The sequence below is a fragment of the Euphorbia lathyris genome, chromosome 2 (genome assembly GCF_963576675.1).
Source record: "Euphorbia lathyris chromosome 2, ddEupLath1.1, whole genome shotgun sequence".
Lineage (NCBI taxonomy): Eukaryota > Viridiplantae > Streptophyta > Magnoliopsida > Malpighiales > Euphorbiaceae > Euphorbia > Euphorbia lathyris.
Window position 1 is genome coordinate 61,067,574 of NC_088911.1, and position 14,716 is coordinate 61,082,289.

Consider the following 14,716-nt stretch of genomic DNA (forward strand, 5'->3'; position numbering starts at 1 on the left):
CATTAATTTCAGGTTGTATGTTATTCACATGTTTTAATAACTCTTCACAAGTACAGTATTCATAACTTACTTTCCTTGCCAAAAGTAATTTTATCTCTTGACGCTATAATATGACAATCTGGGTTGAGACATTTTTAACACCTGCTTTATTTTTAGTTATGAATTTTGTTATTTTACCTCAGTTGTGTCCGTTTGTGTCATCTCATTAGATAAAAGACGTGTATATATTTGTTCGGATTTTTTTTTTATCACATATTGAATGGAAAACATCAAATTTTTTTTTAAATAGTTTTGTCTGAGGCTAAAAGTATTTTATCTTCTAATTTATTTTGAAATTGTAAAAATGATGAATTAACTGATATATGATTGAGGTAAGAACCAATGTTATTAGAACTAGACCGGGCATTAAATTGGATTGATAGTTGGGTCGCGGGCCATTTGGTCGGATCGGATGACCAAATGATGTAATAAATAAATAAATAATATTTTTATATATTAAATATATATAATTTCAAATTATTTTGATAAATTATATATATTCAAAATAAATTATAAATAACTTTGGTTTGTTATTTTTTTTTTGTCAACTTGAGACTTAAATATATAATGGATAAATGAAGTTTTAAATAACTTATGTATTCTATGCCATTAGATCTTTTTAATGTTATATTATAAACTCAAAATGGATAAATGATGAACTAGAAATTGATTTTTTTTTGGGGGACAATGAACTAGAAATTGATACTTAAAGTGAACCACTTAAAATCTTGATCATTCTAATTTACATAAAATGATAAGTTTATATATATATATATATATATATAAAACAAATAAGAATATGTGGTTATAATATAAGTTAAATTTACATAAAATGATACGTTTATATATATATATATATATATATATATATATATATATAACAAATAAGAATATGTGGTACTAAAGGAGTTCTCAAATTAAATACCACGTATAGGAGTATAGACTTTCAGATTCATCTGGAACTTCCATGAAACATTCCCCATTAAGGAAAATCCCCATACGGTTTAGGCGAAGGGGTCATCCAATGATAACATTATAAGGTAAAACCGAATCAATCACCAATAATTCAGCTGTAGTTTTCATTTGACTGTGCCATCACCTATATGGCAAGTTTCATTTGTGTATTATCCAACAATGGTACAGAATGCCCCAAGATGCCAACCAATGGCGACAAGTAGGAATAAGCTTTTTCAGACTAAGGTGTAGTGCCTCGTAGGATTTGCGAGTTATAATGTTGGTCTAACTCCCATCGTCAATGAAAACTCTTTTGACCTTGAAATCCTCAAGCAAAATTTCAATGACCAAGGCTTCATTATGCGCCTGTCGAGAAAAACTCCCGAAAGAGAATTCAGATTTTGATTCGGTAGTTTGCTCCTGGTCCTTATGAACTATCATTCTCTTGGTTGAACGATCTTCTTTGGATCCCCAGCAATGACATTAATAACCCCATGGAAGCTCTCTCAGCATGCTGGTTATCTTTTGGTTCCCTAGTATTGATGGCATTTTTAAGGAACTTATCCAATTTTCTGGCTTTTGCCGTTTTATGCACTAGATACAATAGGAATGATAGGTGCATCATGGACCTCTAACATCCATCGAAATGGATCAGTTCTCCTTCTTATTCTTTCTTCATCATTCTTCTCATAGATACTTAATGGGACATGGTCAGCTCGTGCATTAATTTCGGGAACACCTTAATGATGAGGTTGTTTCCACCATATAGGTACATCATCATCATCATCATCATCATCATCATCATCATCGGGGGTATAAGGACCTCAATTATCTTCTTTATCAAAAGTTTCTGTAGAATAAAAAAAATGACTTCTCGGTTATATCATCTAAACTGGGGTTGGATTCCGCCATACAGGTACATCATCATCATCATCATCATCGAGGTTATAAGGACCCCAAATATCTTCTTTATTAAAAGTTTCTGTGGAATAGAAAAAATGAATTCTCTGTTATATCATTTAAACCGGGGTTGGATTTGAGGTTGGAATTTGTGATCTTTTCTTTGCTTGTCCGATGAACGTTAACTTCGACAATGGGATCACAACTTGATTGAACTGACACGAGGTTTGGACGTGTAATGTCTTCCAGGAGGTTACTCGTCACGACATTCTCTTCCTTCATAACTCGCTGTAGTTGTGCATCTATTGTTCGCGGTTCAAAAGTAACATATAGTGAGATCACATTGTTCAGAATCATTTAGCAATACTCTATGATGTAGATAACATCACTGGAATCAACAATAGGTACTACTAAGCTAAGAAATTTTGTTTGGACCGTATGTTGTTTGCATGATCATATATAGGTCAAATGAGGTTGAATTAACGCAAGCAGAAGTGTAGACCTTCTCTTGTAACCTCTTAAAGTGATTTTTGTTGAAACTCGAAACAACTTCGATTCACCATCCACGTATGTCATGACTTTTCCCTATGTTTTCATTGTTAATTCCACGTGATCACACACAAAAGATGACCGGTTGACATACTACGAAATGATTGAGAAACAAACACATTGTTAAAAGGCTTAATACATCATTTGCCCCCTGAACTTGTCCAAAATGGTTGATTGGCCCCCTGAACTTTCAAAGTGTCTCGATAGCCCCCTGAACTTGTATAAAATGTTTACTTAGCCCCCTGAACTTGCGTAAAACGTAATCAATTGATCACTCGGTTGCAAAAAAGTAAGTTAAATGTGGAAGATGTATTCCACGTGTCTTAAAATGTTATTACATAATTTAAAAATAGAGTAAAAATGAAGTTATTACTTGCTCAACTATGAACCTTGTATTCTCTAATATTACAACCGTAATACCCCGATCTTGATTGTTTTACTTTTTTTAAGACGCGTGCAATACATTTTCCGTATTTAACTTACTTTTTTGCAATCGAGTGATCAATTGATTACGTTTTACGCAAGTTCAGGGGGCTAACTGAACATTTTATGTAAGTTCAGGGGGCTATCGAGACACTTTGAAAGTTCAGGGGGCCAATCAACCATTTTGGACAAGTTCAGGGAGCAAATGATGTATTAAGCCAAAATTATCATATCATTTTCGCAATTCAAATATCTGCGAAAATAATTTGCTTCACAGTACTGCGCAGTTATATTATGTATGTAAAATCAATAAAATACTTATATTTTGAATTGATATATAAAATTGAAATTAGATTGCATAAAAGATGAGAAGTGAAATATAAATAATGTTAACTAATAATATATATACTAAAAATATTTAGAAAAAGTAAATAATGAAAGTATCTAATTGGTACTATATATTATAATGCATCTAAAAATATATCGAGCTTTTCAATTGAGTTAGAATTGTAATTCAATTAACCAACAATTCAGTTCAATCGAACCAAACCATTGGTCACGACTCACGAGTATCTCCGTTCTTCTATTGTAAGTCTCAATTATGCAGTAGTTGCAACCAAATTCAACATTAAACAGAGGCTTAGCTATGGAGGTTATGACCCATTCTTCAACGTTCCTTCTCCCCAAGATCTCCGGCGACCACCTCCCTTCACTTTCTTACGCCCTTGTTCTCCTTAACCAACGGCTCCCTACCTTCGCTCCTCTTATCTGGAAGCACGGTACTTCTTCTCTCTTCTTTCCCGCTTCTTCCTTTTAATTTCATTCTTTTAAATGCGCAATATTTTCATTATTGCCTTTCTTGACATATGCTTCTTTTTTTCTGTGTAGAACAGCACAACTACGCATCTGTGCAGATGGCGGCGCCAATCGTGTGTACGATGAGATGCCTCTTTTATTTCCTCGCGAAGACGCTCTTGATGTTCGACACAGGTCCTGTTGCAATTATAAATTCTTTTTTCCTCTGTCTGTGTATATGTATTGATTTCAAGTTTGGTAGGGAAAGCTCTTTGTTGATTTTCAGATGTTAATTTTTAGAATTTCAAATTGCATCATGTTTCATTTAGGATTTCATTTTTCATGTACCTCTCTGGGATAACACGAGATTTAACTTTGGCCACTGATTGCATTGCGAAAGGGTATTTCTAAGAGGGTTGGTTGGAAAGAAAGGTGTCTGCTCCCTTCAACAAATAAAAATTTGTATTAGGTTGGAGCCTTGGTAACATTTTGAGGCTTTGCTCCACATTCTTCGCACATCAAAGAGTGCATCTAGTCCCCTTCAATTCAAATTTTTGACAAATAAATTTCTTCTAGTATAGATAAGAAAATTTCTTCCAGAGAAGAGAATACATTTAACTCTTTTTAATTGGGATCTTGTGGAGGAAAGAAGCAGTAGCGCCTTGAAAATAAAGATTTTTCTCTCTTAGCTCGGAACAATAGCTGGTTTCATATTGACATTTAGTATACAATCATTTGTAGACCTAGAAGATGCAAGATGTCTAATTTTCTTTTCAAGTTTCTCTCCTATAGAAGTTTATACTTTTTATTATGTCATCTTTTTACAGAAGAAAACTATTGCAGAACTAATGCATTTTTGAATTATTCTGGGCATTAATTCATACATTAAAATGTGTACTTATATCTGTCCCAATAGTCTTACTTGCAGTCATGCCTTCTGCAGACTTTTATTAATGTGACGAGGCATCACTATCTCCTAAGTTATTGGGTGATTAAATATTTTCTTCTCGGAGGCATAGCTTCTCAAATTTGCATCTATAACTACTTGCATTCTTCATTTCTTCAGCATGGCATTTCATGACTTCTGCTGCTAGTGTCAGATCAATGCAAATATCACGGTGTCAGATCAATGCAAGTGTTTATAGCAGTATTGAGATGTGAATATGCTATATATGATTCTTGACAACATAGCTCATAAGTCACTTATCTTTACTCTCATCACTTGGTGTCAAGATTGTATCAACTACAATTGCAGGTACAAGCCAGATGTAATCAAGGGAGACATGGATTCAATCAGAAGAGAAGTGTTGGACTTCTATGTCAGCCTGGTAAGCTGGCTATATGAACCATCTATCTCATAGTGTGGACAATGTTTTCTTTTATGCTTCTGGAGGTATTATTCATTTATGGACTGAAATCTTGTAGCTTGAATGGCTAAATCCACATGGACATGCATATAGCACTTTTGTACTTGGTAATTCATGTTTAAATCTCTTTTCCATTTGTATGTTTTACTTTCTCATTAGGAATGGTTTCGTTTTTCTTTTCTTGTATTAGATGACTGATTGGTTAAATGTCAGTTAGACTTTCTCAGATGTCTTTTCTTGTTTGCTGAAAAGCAGGGAACAAAGGTGGTTGATGAATCTCATGATCAGGATACAACTGATCTACACAAGTGCGTTGTATATATCCGTGACTCCACTCCAGACATAGATAAGTCTAAAGTAAGTTGGACATTTTCATAACTGAAGTTCATCTTCTTCTTTGTGTTCAAGTGTGAACTCCATTCCTAATATACTAATGTGACTGATCCTTTTTACTATGCAGCTCTGCATTCTCGTTGCTGGAGCACTTGGGGGGCGATTTGACCATGAGGCTGGAAATATTAATGTTCTGTGTCGGTTCTCAAGCATTAGAATAATTCTCATCTCTGATGATTGCCTTATCTACCTCCTTCCATCTAGTCACTATCATGAAATTTATATACAATCTTCGTATGAGGGCCCACATTGCGGACTGGTTCCCATTGGTATGCCATCGGGGAGTACCACGACCAAAGGGCTGAAGTGGGATCTTAGTGAGTATATTGCAGCATTGGTTTCCAGCATCAGTATAATTTATGTTTCTGACTTGAGGATGTATTTGTTTCAGATGGCACAGAGATGAGGTTTGGTGGTCTAATAAGCACATCAAACATAGTAAAAGAAGAAAAGGTAACAGTGCAATCTAGTTCGGATCTTCTTTGGACTATTTCCATTAGGAAGAAGGAATAAGAGTGGAATTTGAAGCAAAATATACTTGCTAACCCATATACTATACCATACCCAAATGTCTTTTTGTACTTCTTCCTTTATTATGTGCATATATAATTTACTCTTTCTTCTTCTTGCCAACTGTAATGTTGAAGATTGCAGTAATTATTTTACATATATGTTGTTATATTAATGCCAGTATGAAAATGGAGAAACGAGGAGATTTTTGGAGATAAAACTGTTTTTATGACAAACTTAGCTGATTTCTTCTCGAAAAACCTTTTCTCTATTATCGATAGTTTCAAAGGAGAGTCCCTTGCCAGAGCCTCTCAGTGTTGTGATGTCCATCTCGTGGGATGGAGCAGGCCAAGAGAGGGGGTTGTGAAGTTGAATACTGATGGTTCCTGCCTCAGTAACGGTAAGATTGCGGCTGGAGGTGTGCTTAGAGATGCAGGGGGCGCCTGGCTTTCTGGGTTCTCTCAGAATTTAGGGTTAGGGTTATTCCTTTTCTGCGGAGCTCTGGGCTATTCTTACTGGAATCAATCTTGCTAAAAGGCTGGGTGTTAAGAGGCTCTCTGTGGAGTCTGATAATTTGGAAGCAATCAAAATGATTTCTGAGAATCATTCTATGGGTCTTAACAGTCGCAACCTCATCAAAGCTATTAAAAGACTTTGCTCTTCCTTTGAGTTCGTAGAGTTCAGACACATTTTTAGAGAGCAGAATCGTGTTGCTGATCGCTTGGCGACGGCGGGCCATGAAGGGACGTTAGGCGTTACTACCCTTCCTGTTTCCCCTAATTTCATCTCTCCTCTTCTCTTAGAAGATAAGATTGGGGTTAGCTTCCCTAGGCTAATTCCTGGGTAGTTTGTTGTTGTTCGTTTTTCTTTTCCTTTTCTACTAAAAAAAAAAATGCCAGTATGAAAATTATATTATTATTTAGTATATTTTAAGTTCAAAATAAGTAATCAAATTTTTAATAACTTAATATTCTAATTTGAATAATAATAAATATATTTTTCATATAATATTTTTTTTATGTGCTATTATTAATATATACAAAATCAATAATATATTTAAAAAATAATTATATAGAAAATGACAAATTTATTTTTCTACCATAAATTACTTTTATTATGCTTGATAAATTAATATATTAATTTTTTTTGTAACATGTTATATTAAAAATAATAATGTAGTATTTAATTTTTTTTAGTAAAAGAGTATGCATAAAAATTAATTATTAATTTTATTTTATCGATTAAGCTTAAAAACTCTAATATATTTTTAAAAATAAATAACCTAATTATAGAAATCTAAAGACTACTAAATTATTTACCCGGACTTTTTTATTCTAGCTAAATCTCTGCCTAATAAGTTATAAAAAAAGAAAAGAAAAATCTAGCTAAATCTCTGCCTAAAAAGTTAAAAAAGAAAAAGAAAAAAAGAAAAGAGGGTAAAGACTATTTCGTCTTCTCCATACTTCAAAATAGATTCACAACACAACTAGATCAATAAAAAGTCAAAAGGTTCCTAGTCTCTCAAATCTTAAATTTATCACGTCAATACCACTAATTTCTTGATTTTTTTTTTCGCTTACTATTTAGGATGTTGACTTAACTTATTTAGGATGTTGACTTAATTATTTAGTTTTTATTCTATTAGATTTAGTTTTCCTTGTCCATTAAGAGTATTAGCTAGCCAGGGCTTGCTTGCATTGTTTTAAGGCAGAGTTTTATATAATCAAATTCAGTTTGCACTTGCTAGAAAAGTGTTGTGTTCTCAATTTGTCTTGATCCAAAGACAATCCCGTTTGATCGATTTCCAAGTAGAGTCGTATCAACTAGTACTTTCATCTTTTTCCTTTTTTGTCATACCATTGATAACAAAAAAAAAACTTGAAATTCCCAACTTTCATAATACTACGGTTGATAATCGCCTCAAATTTGTTGCTCTCCAGATGGAAGGCGACGCCTTAGAATGGTACCGCTGGATGAAAGCTAATAACATCTTTCACAGCTGGCAGGACCTCCTTGAAAAAATTAAAAAACGCTTCGACCCGTCTCAGTTCAAAGATTTTCGAAGACAACTATATAAACTGGTACAATCTGGGATTCTCATCGACTATTTGGCTCGGTTCGAAAATTTGTTGAGTAAGGTTATCAGCCTTACTGAACCTCAGCTCCTCTCCTGTTTTATATCGGGCCTCAAACCCTATCGTAGCCGCAAGGTCCACATCGCCCGTCCTACCACTCTACTCGAATCTATTGATTTGGCCAAAGAGCACTCGTAGTACCGAACCAAGTTTCGATCGGATTGGAGGCAATTCTAGACCCACGTCTAAACCGCCAGCCACTGATTACACAATTCCAGAAAGTGTGAAACCGGCTACAATTCCTCCTAAAATTAACGACGGTAAACTGTTCCGTTTCGATGGATCTCGTATAAAGAGATGTGCGAACGCAGGGAAAAGGCCTATGTTTTAATTGTGACGAGCGTTATTCCCCGAACCATAAGTGCAATGGCCGCTTCTTAATGCTAATCGACGATGAAGCAGACAACTCAATCCTTGACACACCATATATCTTCAACGAACAAGCTCACGAGCTAGTTCTAACGACGGATATCTCGAGCTTGACATCCTTACAAGGACGTAACAATTCCCGCTCTCTTCGAATCCGATGAAATTGTCATAATCATACTGTCACAGTTCTCATCGATAGCGGCAGTACCCATAATTTCCTCAAACCTACCATCACTGCGTTACTGCACCTCCCTACAATCACCACCACATCGTTTCATGTCTACGTCGGCAATGGTGACGCACTGACTTGTTCCACTCGTCCCAACGTCAAAATTAGTCTACAAGGTACCAACTTCATTATGGATTTGTTGGTTTTACCTATTAAAGGACAAGATATAGTATTGAGAATTCAATCGCTACAACAATTGGGGAAGGTAGCACACGACTGTTCAGATCTCACCATGGATTTTTCATAGAATGGGAAATTGGCTCGCTTACAAGGAGACACCATGATCAATACACACACGGTGTCATTCTGACAGCTCCAGGCTTGTCTTAAAACACAAGAAATAAGCAGCCTTTATAAGCTCCACCAGCTTTCAGAATCCATTGAGCCCGAGACAGTTGCTTTGACTAAGCTACAACTTGACCCGAAATTATGTCTAGAGCTTCAAAGCATCCTCAAGGAATTCGGCACAATATTTCAACCACCGCAAATGTTGCCACCATCATGGAAGTTTGATCACCGTATTTACCTATTACCGAACATGAAACCTGTCAACGTTCGGCCTTACCGCTACACATATTTTTAAAAGAATGAAATTGAGTGATTAATTAAAGAGATGCTGAACCAAGGAATTATTTGGGCAAGCCATAGTCCTTTTTCTTCCCCGATATTCCTAGTTAAAAAGAAGGATGGGGCATTCTGTTTCTGTGTTGACTATCGTTCTCTCAATGCAGTAATTGTCAAGGACAATTTTTCTATTCCCACAATTGACGAATTATTCGATGAACTGGGATATGCCACTATCTTCTCCAAACTTGATCTACGTGATGGGTATTTCAAGATTCACATGAAAGAGCGGGATGTCTACAAAATGGCATTCCAAACATATGAACGCCATTATGAGTTCCTAGTTATGTCGTTCAGGTTATCAAACACACCATCTACCTTCCAGGCCACCACGAACACAATCTTGGCTCCCTTTCTGCGAAGGTTTGTTACCGTTTTCTTTGATGGCATACTAATCTATAGCCCAACCCTGGAAACATACATCGATCATCTCCGCAAAGTCATCCAATGTTCAGCAACGAATGAATTTTATCTCAAACCATCTAAATGTCTCATTGGGAAAGATACAATTGAATATTTGAGACATCTGGTCACTAAACATGGTATCATGGACGATCCAGGTAAAGTGGAAGACATGCTCACATGGCATGGTATCATGGACGATCCAGGTAAAGTGGAAGACATGCTCACATGGCCAACACCGGAGAATGTCAAACAGTTACGTGGGTTCTTGGGGTTAACAGGGTGTTATCATCGTTTCATCTTACAGTATGCTACAATCATCGCTCCTCTAACCGACCTCCTTAAGAAAGATGCCTTTTCATGGTCTCCAGCAATGGATGTGGCTTTTTCCACTTTGAAGGTAGATGTGACCTCCACTCTTGTACTCTGATTGCCAAATTTCTCCTTAACCTTCATCATTAAAATAGACACTTCAAACGTGGGGGTTGGCATGGTTCTCCTTTAAAACAATCACCCCATTCCATATTATAGCAAAAAAATTGGGCATACGAATGCAGGGAAGCCCAACCTATCTTAAAGAGCTCTTCTTTCTTACAGAAGCCGTTAAAAAATATCGACAATACTTATTTAGTCGTTTCTTTATTATTCGGTCGGATCACAAAAGCCTCAAGGAATTGTTCCATCAAGTAATTCAAACTTCGGATCAACAATTTTATATACGCAAGTTGTTGGGTTATGATATTTGGATTGAATTTAAAGCTGGACATGCAAATTACGCCACAGATGCCCTTTCACGGATCGGTGAAAGTGAACCTCGGGAGTCTCCTACTAGTTTTATACACCTTATAAGCAAACATATATCCCACTTCTTGGCGGATCTACGACACAAAAACCGAACGCTACTAGATTTGCAAGCATTGCATGACCAGTTACGTCAGGGACCCTTTCCCAAGGGTTCACGAACAATGATGGCATTATCTGCTTCAAAGGATGTATGTATATCAGCTCCGACTCCCTTCTACGTTTTCCTCTCCTTGAAGAATTTCACGCGAGTAAAACAGCTGGTCATATTGGTCAGAAACACACGTTGGTACGCTCGACTTCATTGTTTTATTTGCCGCAAATGAAGCATGAAGTTAGGATTTTGTGGAGAATTGCGTAGTGTGCCAAAAAAACAAAATACTTCAACCTCTTTCTGTTCCAGAATTAGTTTGGCATACAGGATGTTATCTATGACCGAATATCTCCCCGCCTTACGGAGAACTTTGATATGCTCATTTTTATCTTCAGGTAAAGATCATGTAGTGAGATAAGAAACAATAGCATAAACCATTCCTTATCGATATCTACTACCATGACCTCTCTTCGATCAATACTTACAATGGATAGTTTTTCAATATGGCATGAGCAGAGGTGAGACCCATTAAGAGTTGATGCCAATTTTGCTAAATGATCTGCCTCGTCATTCTCCTCTCTGAGCATTCTTTGAACTTCCATACTTCGACCCTTTCATTTTCCCTCTTATAATAGTTGTCTTGCAATTAGCAGATGTTTCTTTATGATGTCATCTCTAGCTTCGTAGTTCTTTGTGAGTTGGTAGACTATAAGCTAGGAGTCACTTTTTAACACAGTTTTATCCAATTTGATTATATTTACAATCCAGAGCCCCTGCAACAAAGCCTCATATTCGGCTACATTATTAGATGCCAAAAAGTCTAAAGTAGCTGCATATATGAGTTTAAGACCATGAGGACCTTGTACAAAGATTTTGATAGCACCTTCCTTATTTGAACTTTTGTCCATAAATATCCCCCATATTTCTGAAATTTTTGGCTGCTTACCATCTTCCTCTAGTACCTTAATCAGAAAGTCTGCTAGTGCTTATGCTTCAAAAGCTTTTCGAGGCTCATACCAGGTGCTAAACTCTGTTAATTTCAACGCTCGCTATGCAAGCCTTCATGAAGTTTAGGTCTTTACAAGATTTTTCTCAATGGCATGTCCGTCCTAACTACGATTGAGTTGCTTTGAAAATAATGCTGAAGCTTCTGCACCGTGATTACCACCCCAAATGCCAACTTTTCCAGCCTTGGGTACCTTACCTCAACATCTCTTAGGACCCTACTAACATAATAGAGATGGAACTGCTTCGTACCTTCTTCCTGAATTAGCACACTCCCTACCAAATCCTCTGTTGGACTTTTGTACAAGTATAGAGTTTCTCCAAGTAGAGGTATGCTCAGTAGTGGAGGTGAAGCTAGGAAAAGCTTTAATTTATCAAAGGACGTTTGGCACTCTATGATCCAGTTGAAAATTTTAGCACATTTAAAGCTTTTGTAAAACGACATGCATCTTTTAGTTGAACATGAATTAAAGCACCCCACATTATTAATCTTTCCTTTCAATTTTTAAACACCATTCAGCTTCTTTGGAGGCTCCGTGTTTATGATAATCTAGATTTTGTCTAGATTCGTCTTAATGCCTTGCTGAGAAATCATGAATCCCAAAAGCTTTCCCGAAGATACACCGAACGTGCCTTTTTCTGGATTCAGCTTGAGATTGTGCTCCTATAAGGTAGTGAATATTGTGGCTAAATTAGTTGCATGCTCTTTTATAGTTCGGCCTTTAACAATCATGTCATCAACATAATTTCCACCTTGTCTCCGATTTCTTCTTTGAATATTTGGTTTACCAGTCGCTGGTATGTAGCACCTACATTTTTTAGTCCGAACGGTATTACATGATAACCATATGCACCTTCATCCGTTCGAAATTATGTCCACAATATGTCCTCCGAATTCATTGGAATTTGATGGTATCCAGCTGTAGCATTGTTATCGTCGTAATTTATAGCATTTTTTGTATTTAATTGCTACTTTTTTCGTAACATTTCAATAAGTTTTAATGATAGTTTTTGTATATTTTCATCAGTTTACGTTTCTAAGGCCCCATTTGTTTGGGGGAAATATTGTGTTCTACAAAATTTTATGCAGGAAAATAAAAGATTTTTTTTGTTATTAGCAATAATACTGGAAAATATTTTTCAACCACTAAAAACGTGAAAAACACAAAAAAAACGTGAAAATTTGTTAAAAACACGAAAAGTGGAAAAATTTGAAAATCACGAAAAGTAAAAAAAATTAAAAACATAGAAAAAGTGGAAAAAGTGGAAAACACGAAAATGTGAAAAAAATTGATGTCAAAAGCACGAAAAACGTTTTTTCACATTTTTGGTATTTTTTGTATGTTTTCTCGTGTTATTAACATTGTGTTTTTTGCATTTTTTCTTCATTTTTTCGTGTTTTCACGTTTAGTTTTTTGGTTTTTCCCTTTTTCACGTTTTCTTTTTTTCGCGTTTTTTATTTTTCTCACTTTGTTACTTTTTTGTGTTATTCACGTTTTCATGTTTTTCGTATTTTTCATGTTTTTGTGTTTTTTACGTTTCGTGTTTTGTTTGCATTTTTCGTCTTTTCATGTTTATCGTGTTTTTCACTTATTGTAACGTTTTTGTGTTTTAGCATTTTTAGCATTTTCGTGTTTTTCGTATTTTTTCACGTTTTCGTGTTGTTCATGTTTTGTGCTTTTTTAAGTGTTTGCTCTTTTTTGTGTTTTTGTGTTTTTCACGTTTGTTCACATTTTCATGTTTTTGCGGGTTTTTTTCATATTCTCATGTTTTGTAACGTTTTCACGTTATTCATGTTCTTTCGTGTTTCATATTTTTGTATTTTTACATTTTTTAACGTTTTCCCCATTTTCCATTGACTTACCACTTATTTTCCTTTGACTTGTTTTCCTGCCCAAACAAACACTAGAAAATTGGGAAAATATTTTCCTGCAGAATATTTTTCTCCAAACAAACATGGCCTAAGTCTTTTTTTCCGTGTGTTTTCATGCATTTTCACAAGGTTTAATCATAAATGACCAAAGTCGGGACTTAAAACGAAGTTTCAGAAGCAACACGGAGCCGAAAACACCTTTTTTCACTTTAGTCCCTGCACCTCATCGAGGTGCATCCCAACCTCATCGAGGTGGGGATTTAGTGAAGTTTATTCACTTTAATCCCTAAACCTCATCGAGGTGGGAGCCGTATGTGGAAAGTCATTTGTTCACATGGCGGACAGATTTGACATATTTTCGTATCTTAATCATATCTCTCTCATACGAACTCAGATTGAGGTGATTGAAAATGCGTTGGAAAGGTAAGAGATAGATGAACAAATGACTAATAATAATCAACTCCAAGTTCAAAGTGTAATAGGCTCAAAATATTGTCCTAAGTTGATGTACATGTTGAAGCCTAGGATTGCTTTCCCACCTTCACACATTTTCAACTCCCAAATTTTCAAAGTTTTCCACCACCCTCTTTAAAGCTTAATTTGGAAGATTAGAGGGTTGGGGGACATAAGAAGACTTGGTCTTTGGAAGCATATGAGCCATTTTACTATTAAAGGAGAACTTAGGAACCATTTGAAGACACCAAGCTTAGGCTTAATTCTTCCCCCTTTCATGTTAGTTTGTTGATTCTTCTCTTCAAGAATCACTTGTATTTGCTATTGTAATTGTTGTTATTGTTCTCAAAGTGTTGTTTGTGCAAAAGTTCATCCAATAAAGTAAGTTTCAAGTCACCGAGAAAGTCCGTTCGGCAATCGTCATTACGGTTTCTTCTAAGCTTTAATCTCTTTTATTACTATGAACTTCATTATCTATCTTTCTAAGGTGCGTTTTAATCTAATCATGGGCTAAAACCCCCTTAACTAAGGCTAAAAGCAGATCTTGACCTCAATTATATGGTAATTACGTTTAACCTAATTAAGCTAATATGTGTATCCTTTTAAAGAACCAACTTATGGTTCTTAATGCTTGTTGGAGATGGACCAAATCCCAACTCGAATATAATTAATCGTTTATATTGACCATGATTAAATTGATTAATCGAAACTCATAAGTTGGACCTAATGAACTTAGCGTGGCTTATTGGTTTTCCAAGATTTTTCATGAATCTTATATCGATCTATTATGCGCCTCTGCAT

The 14,716-nt window shown here is 35.6% G+C and overlaps 1 protein-coding gene across 2 annotated transcripts; it reads left to right on the forward strand.

Annotated features, from left to right (window-relative positions):
* Nucleotides 1-3,360: 3,360 nt before the first annotated feature.
* Nucleotides 3,361-6,053, forward strand: LOC136218399 (thiamine pyrophosphokinase 1). Of its 2 annotated transcripts, none has more exons than XM_066005244.1 (6): nt 3,361-3,644; nt 3,759-3,855; nt 4,916-4,988; nt 5,283-5,384; nt 5,488-5,737; nt 5,812-6,053. In XM_066005244.1, exons 1-6 carry the CDS (start codon nt 3,512-3,514, stop codon nt 5,931-5,933), a joined length of 777 nt encoding a protein of 258 aa, XP_065861316.1. In that variant the 5' UTR covers nt 3,361-3,511; the 3' UTR covers nt 5,934-6,053. The 2 variants fall into 2 exon arrangements, with proteins under 2 accessions (XP_065861316.1, XP_065861317.1); XM_066005245.1 differs by having other exon boundaries at nt 3,505-3,644; nt 3,754-3,855.
* Nucleotides 6,054-14,716: the final 8,663 nt, after the last annotated feature.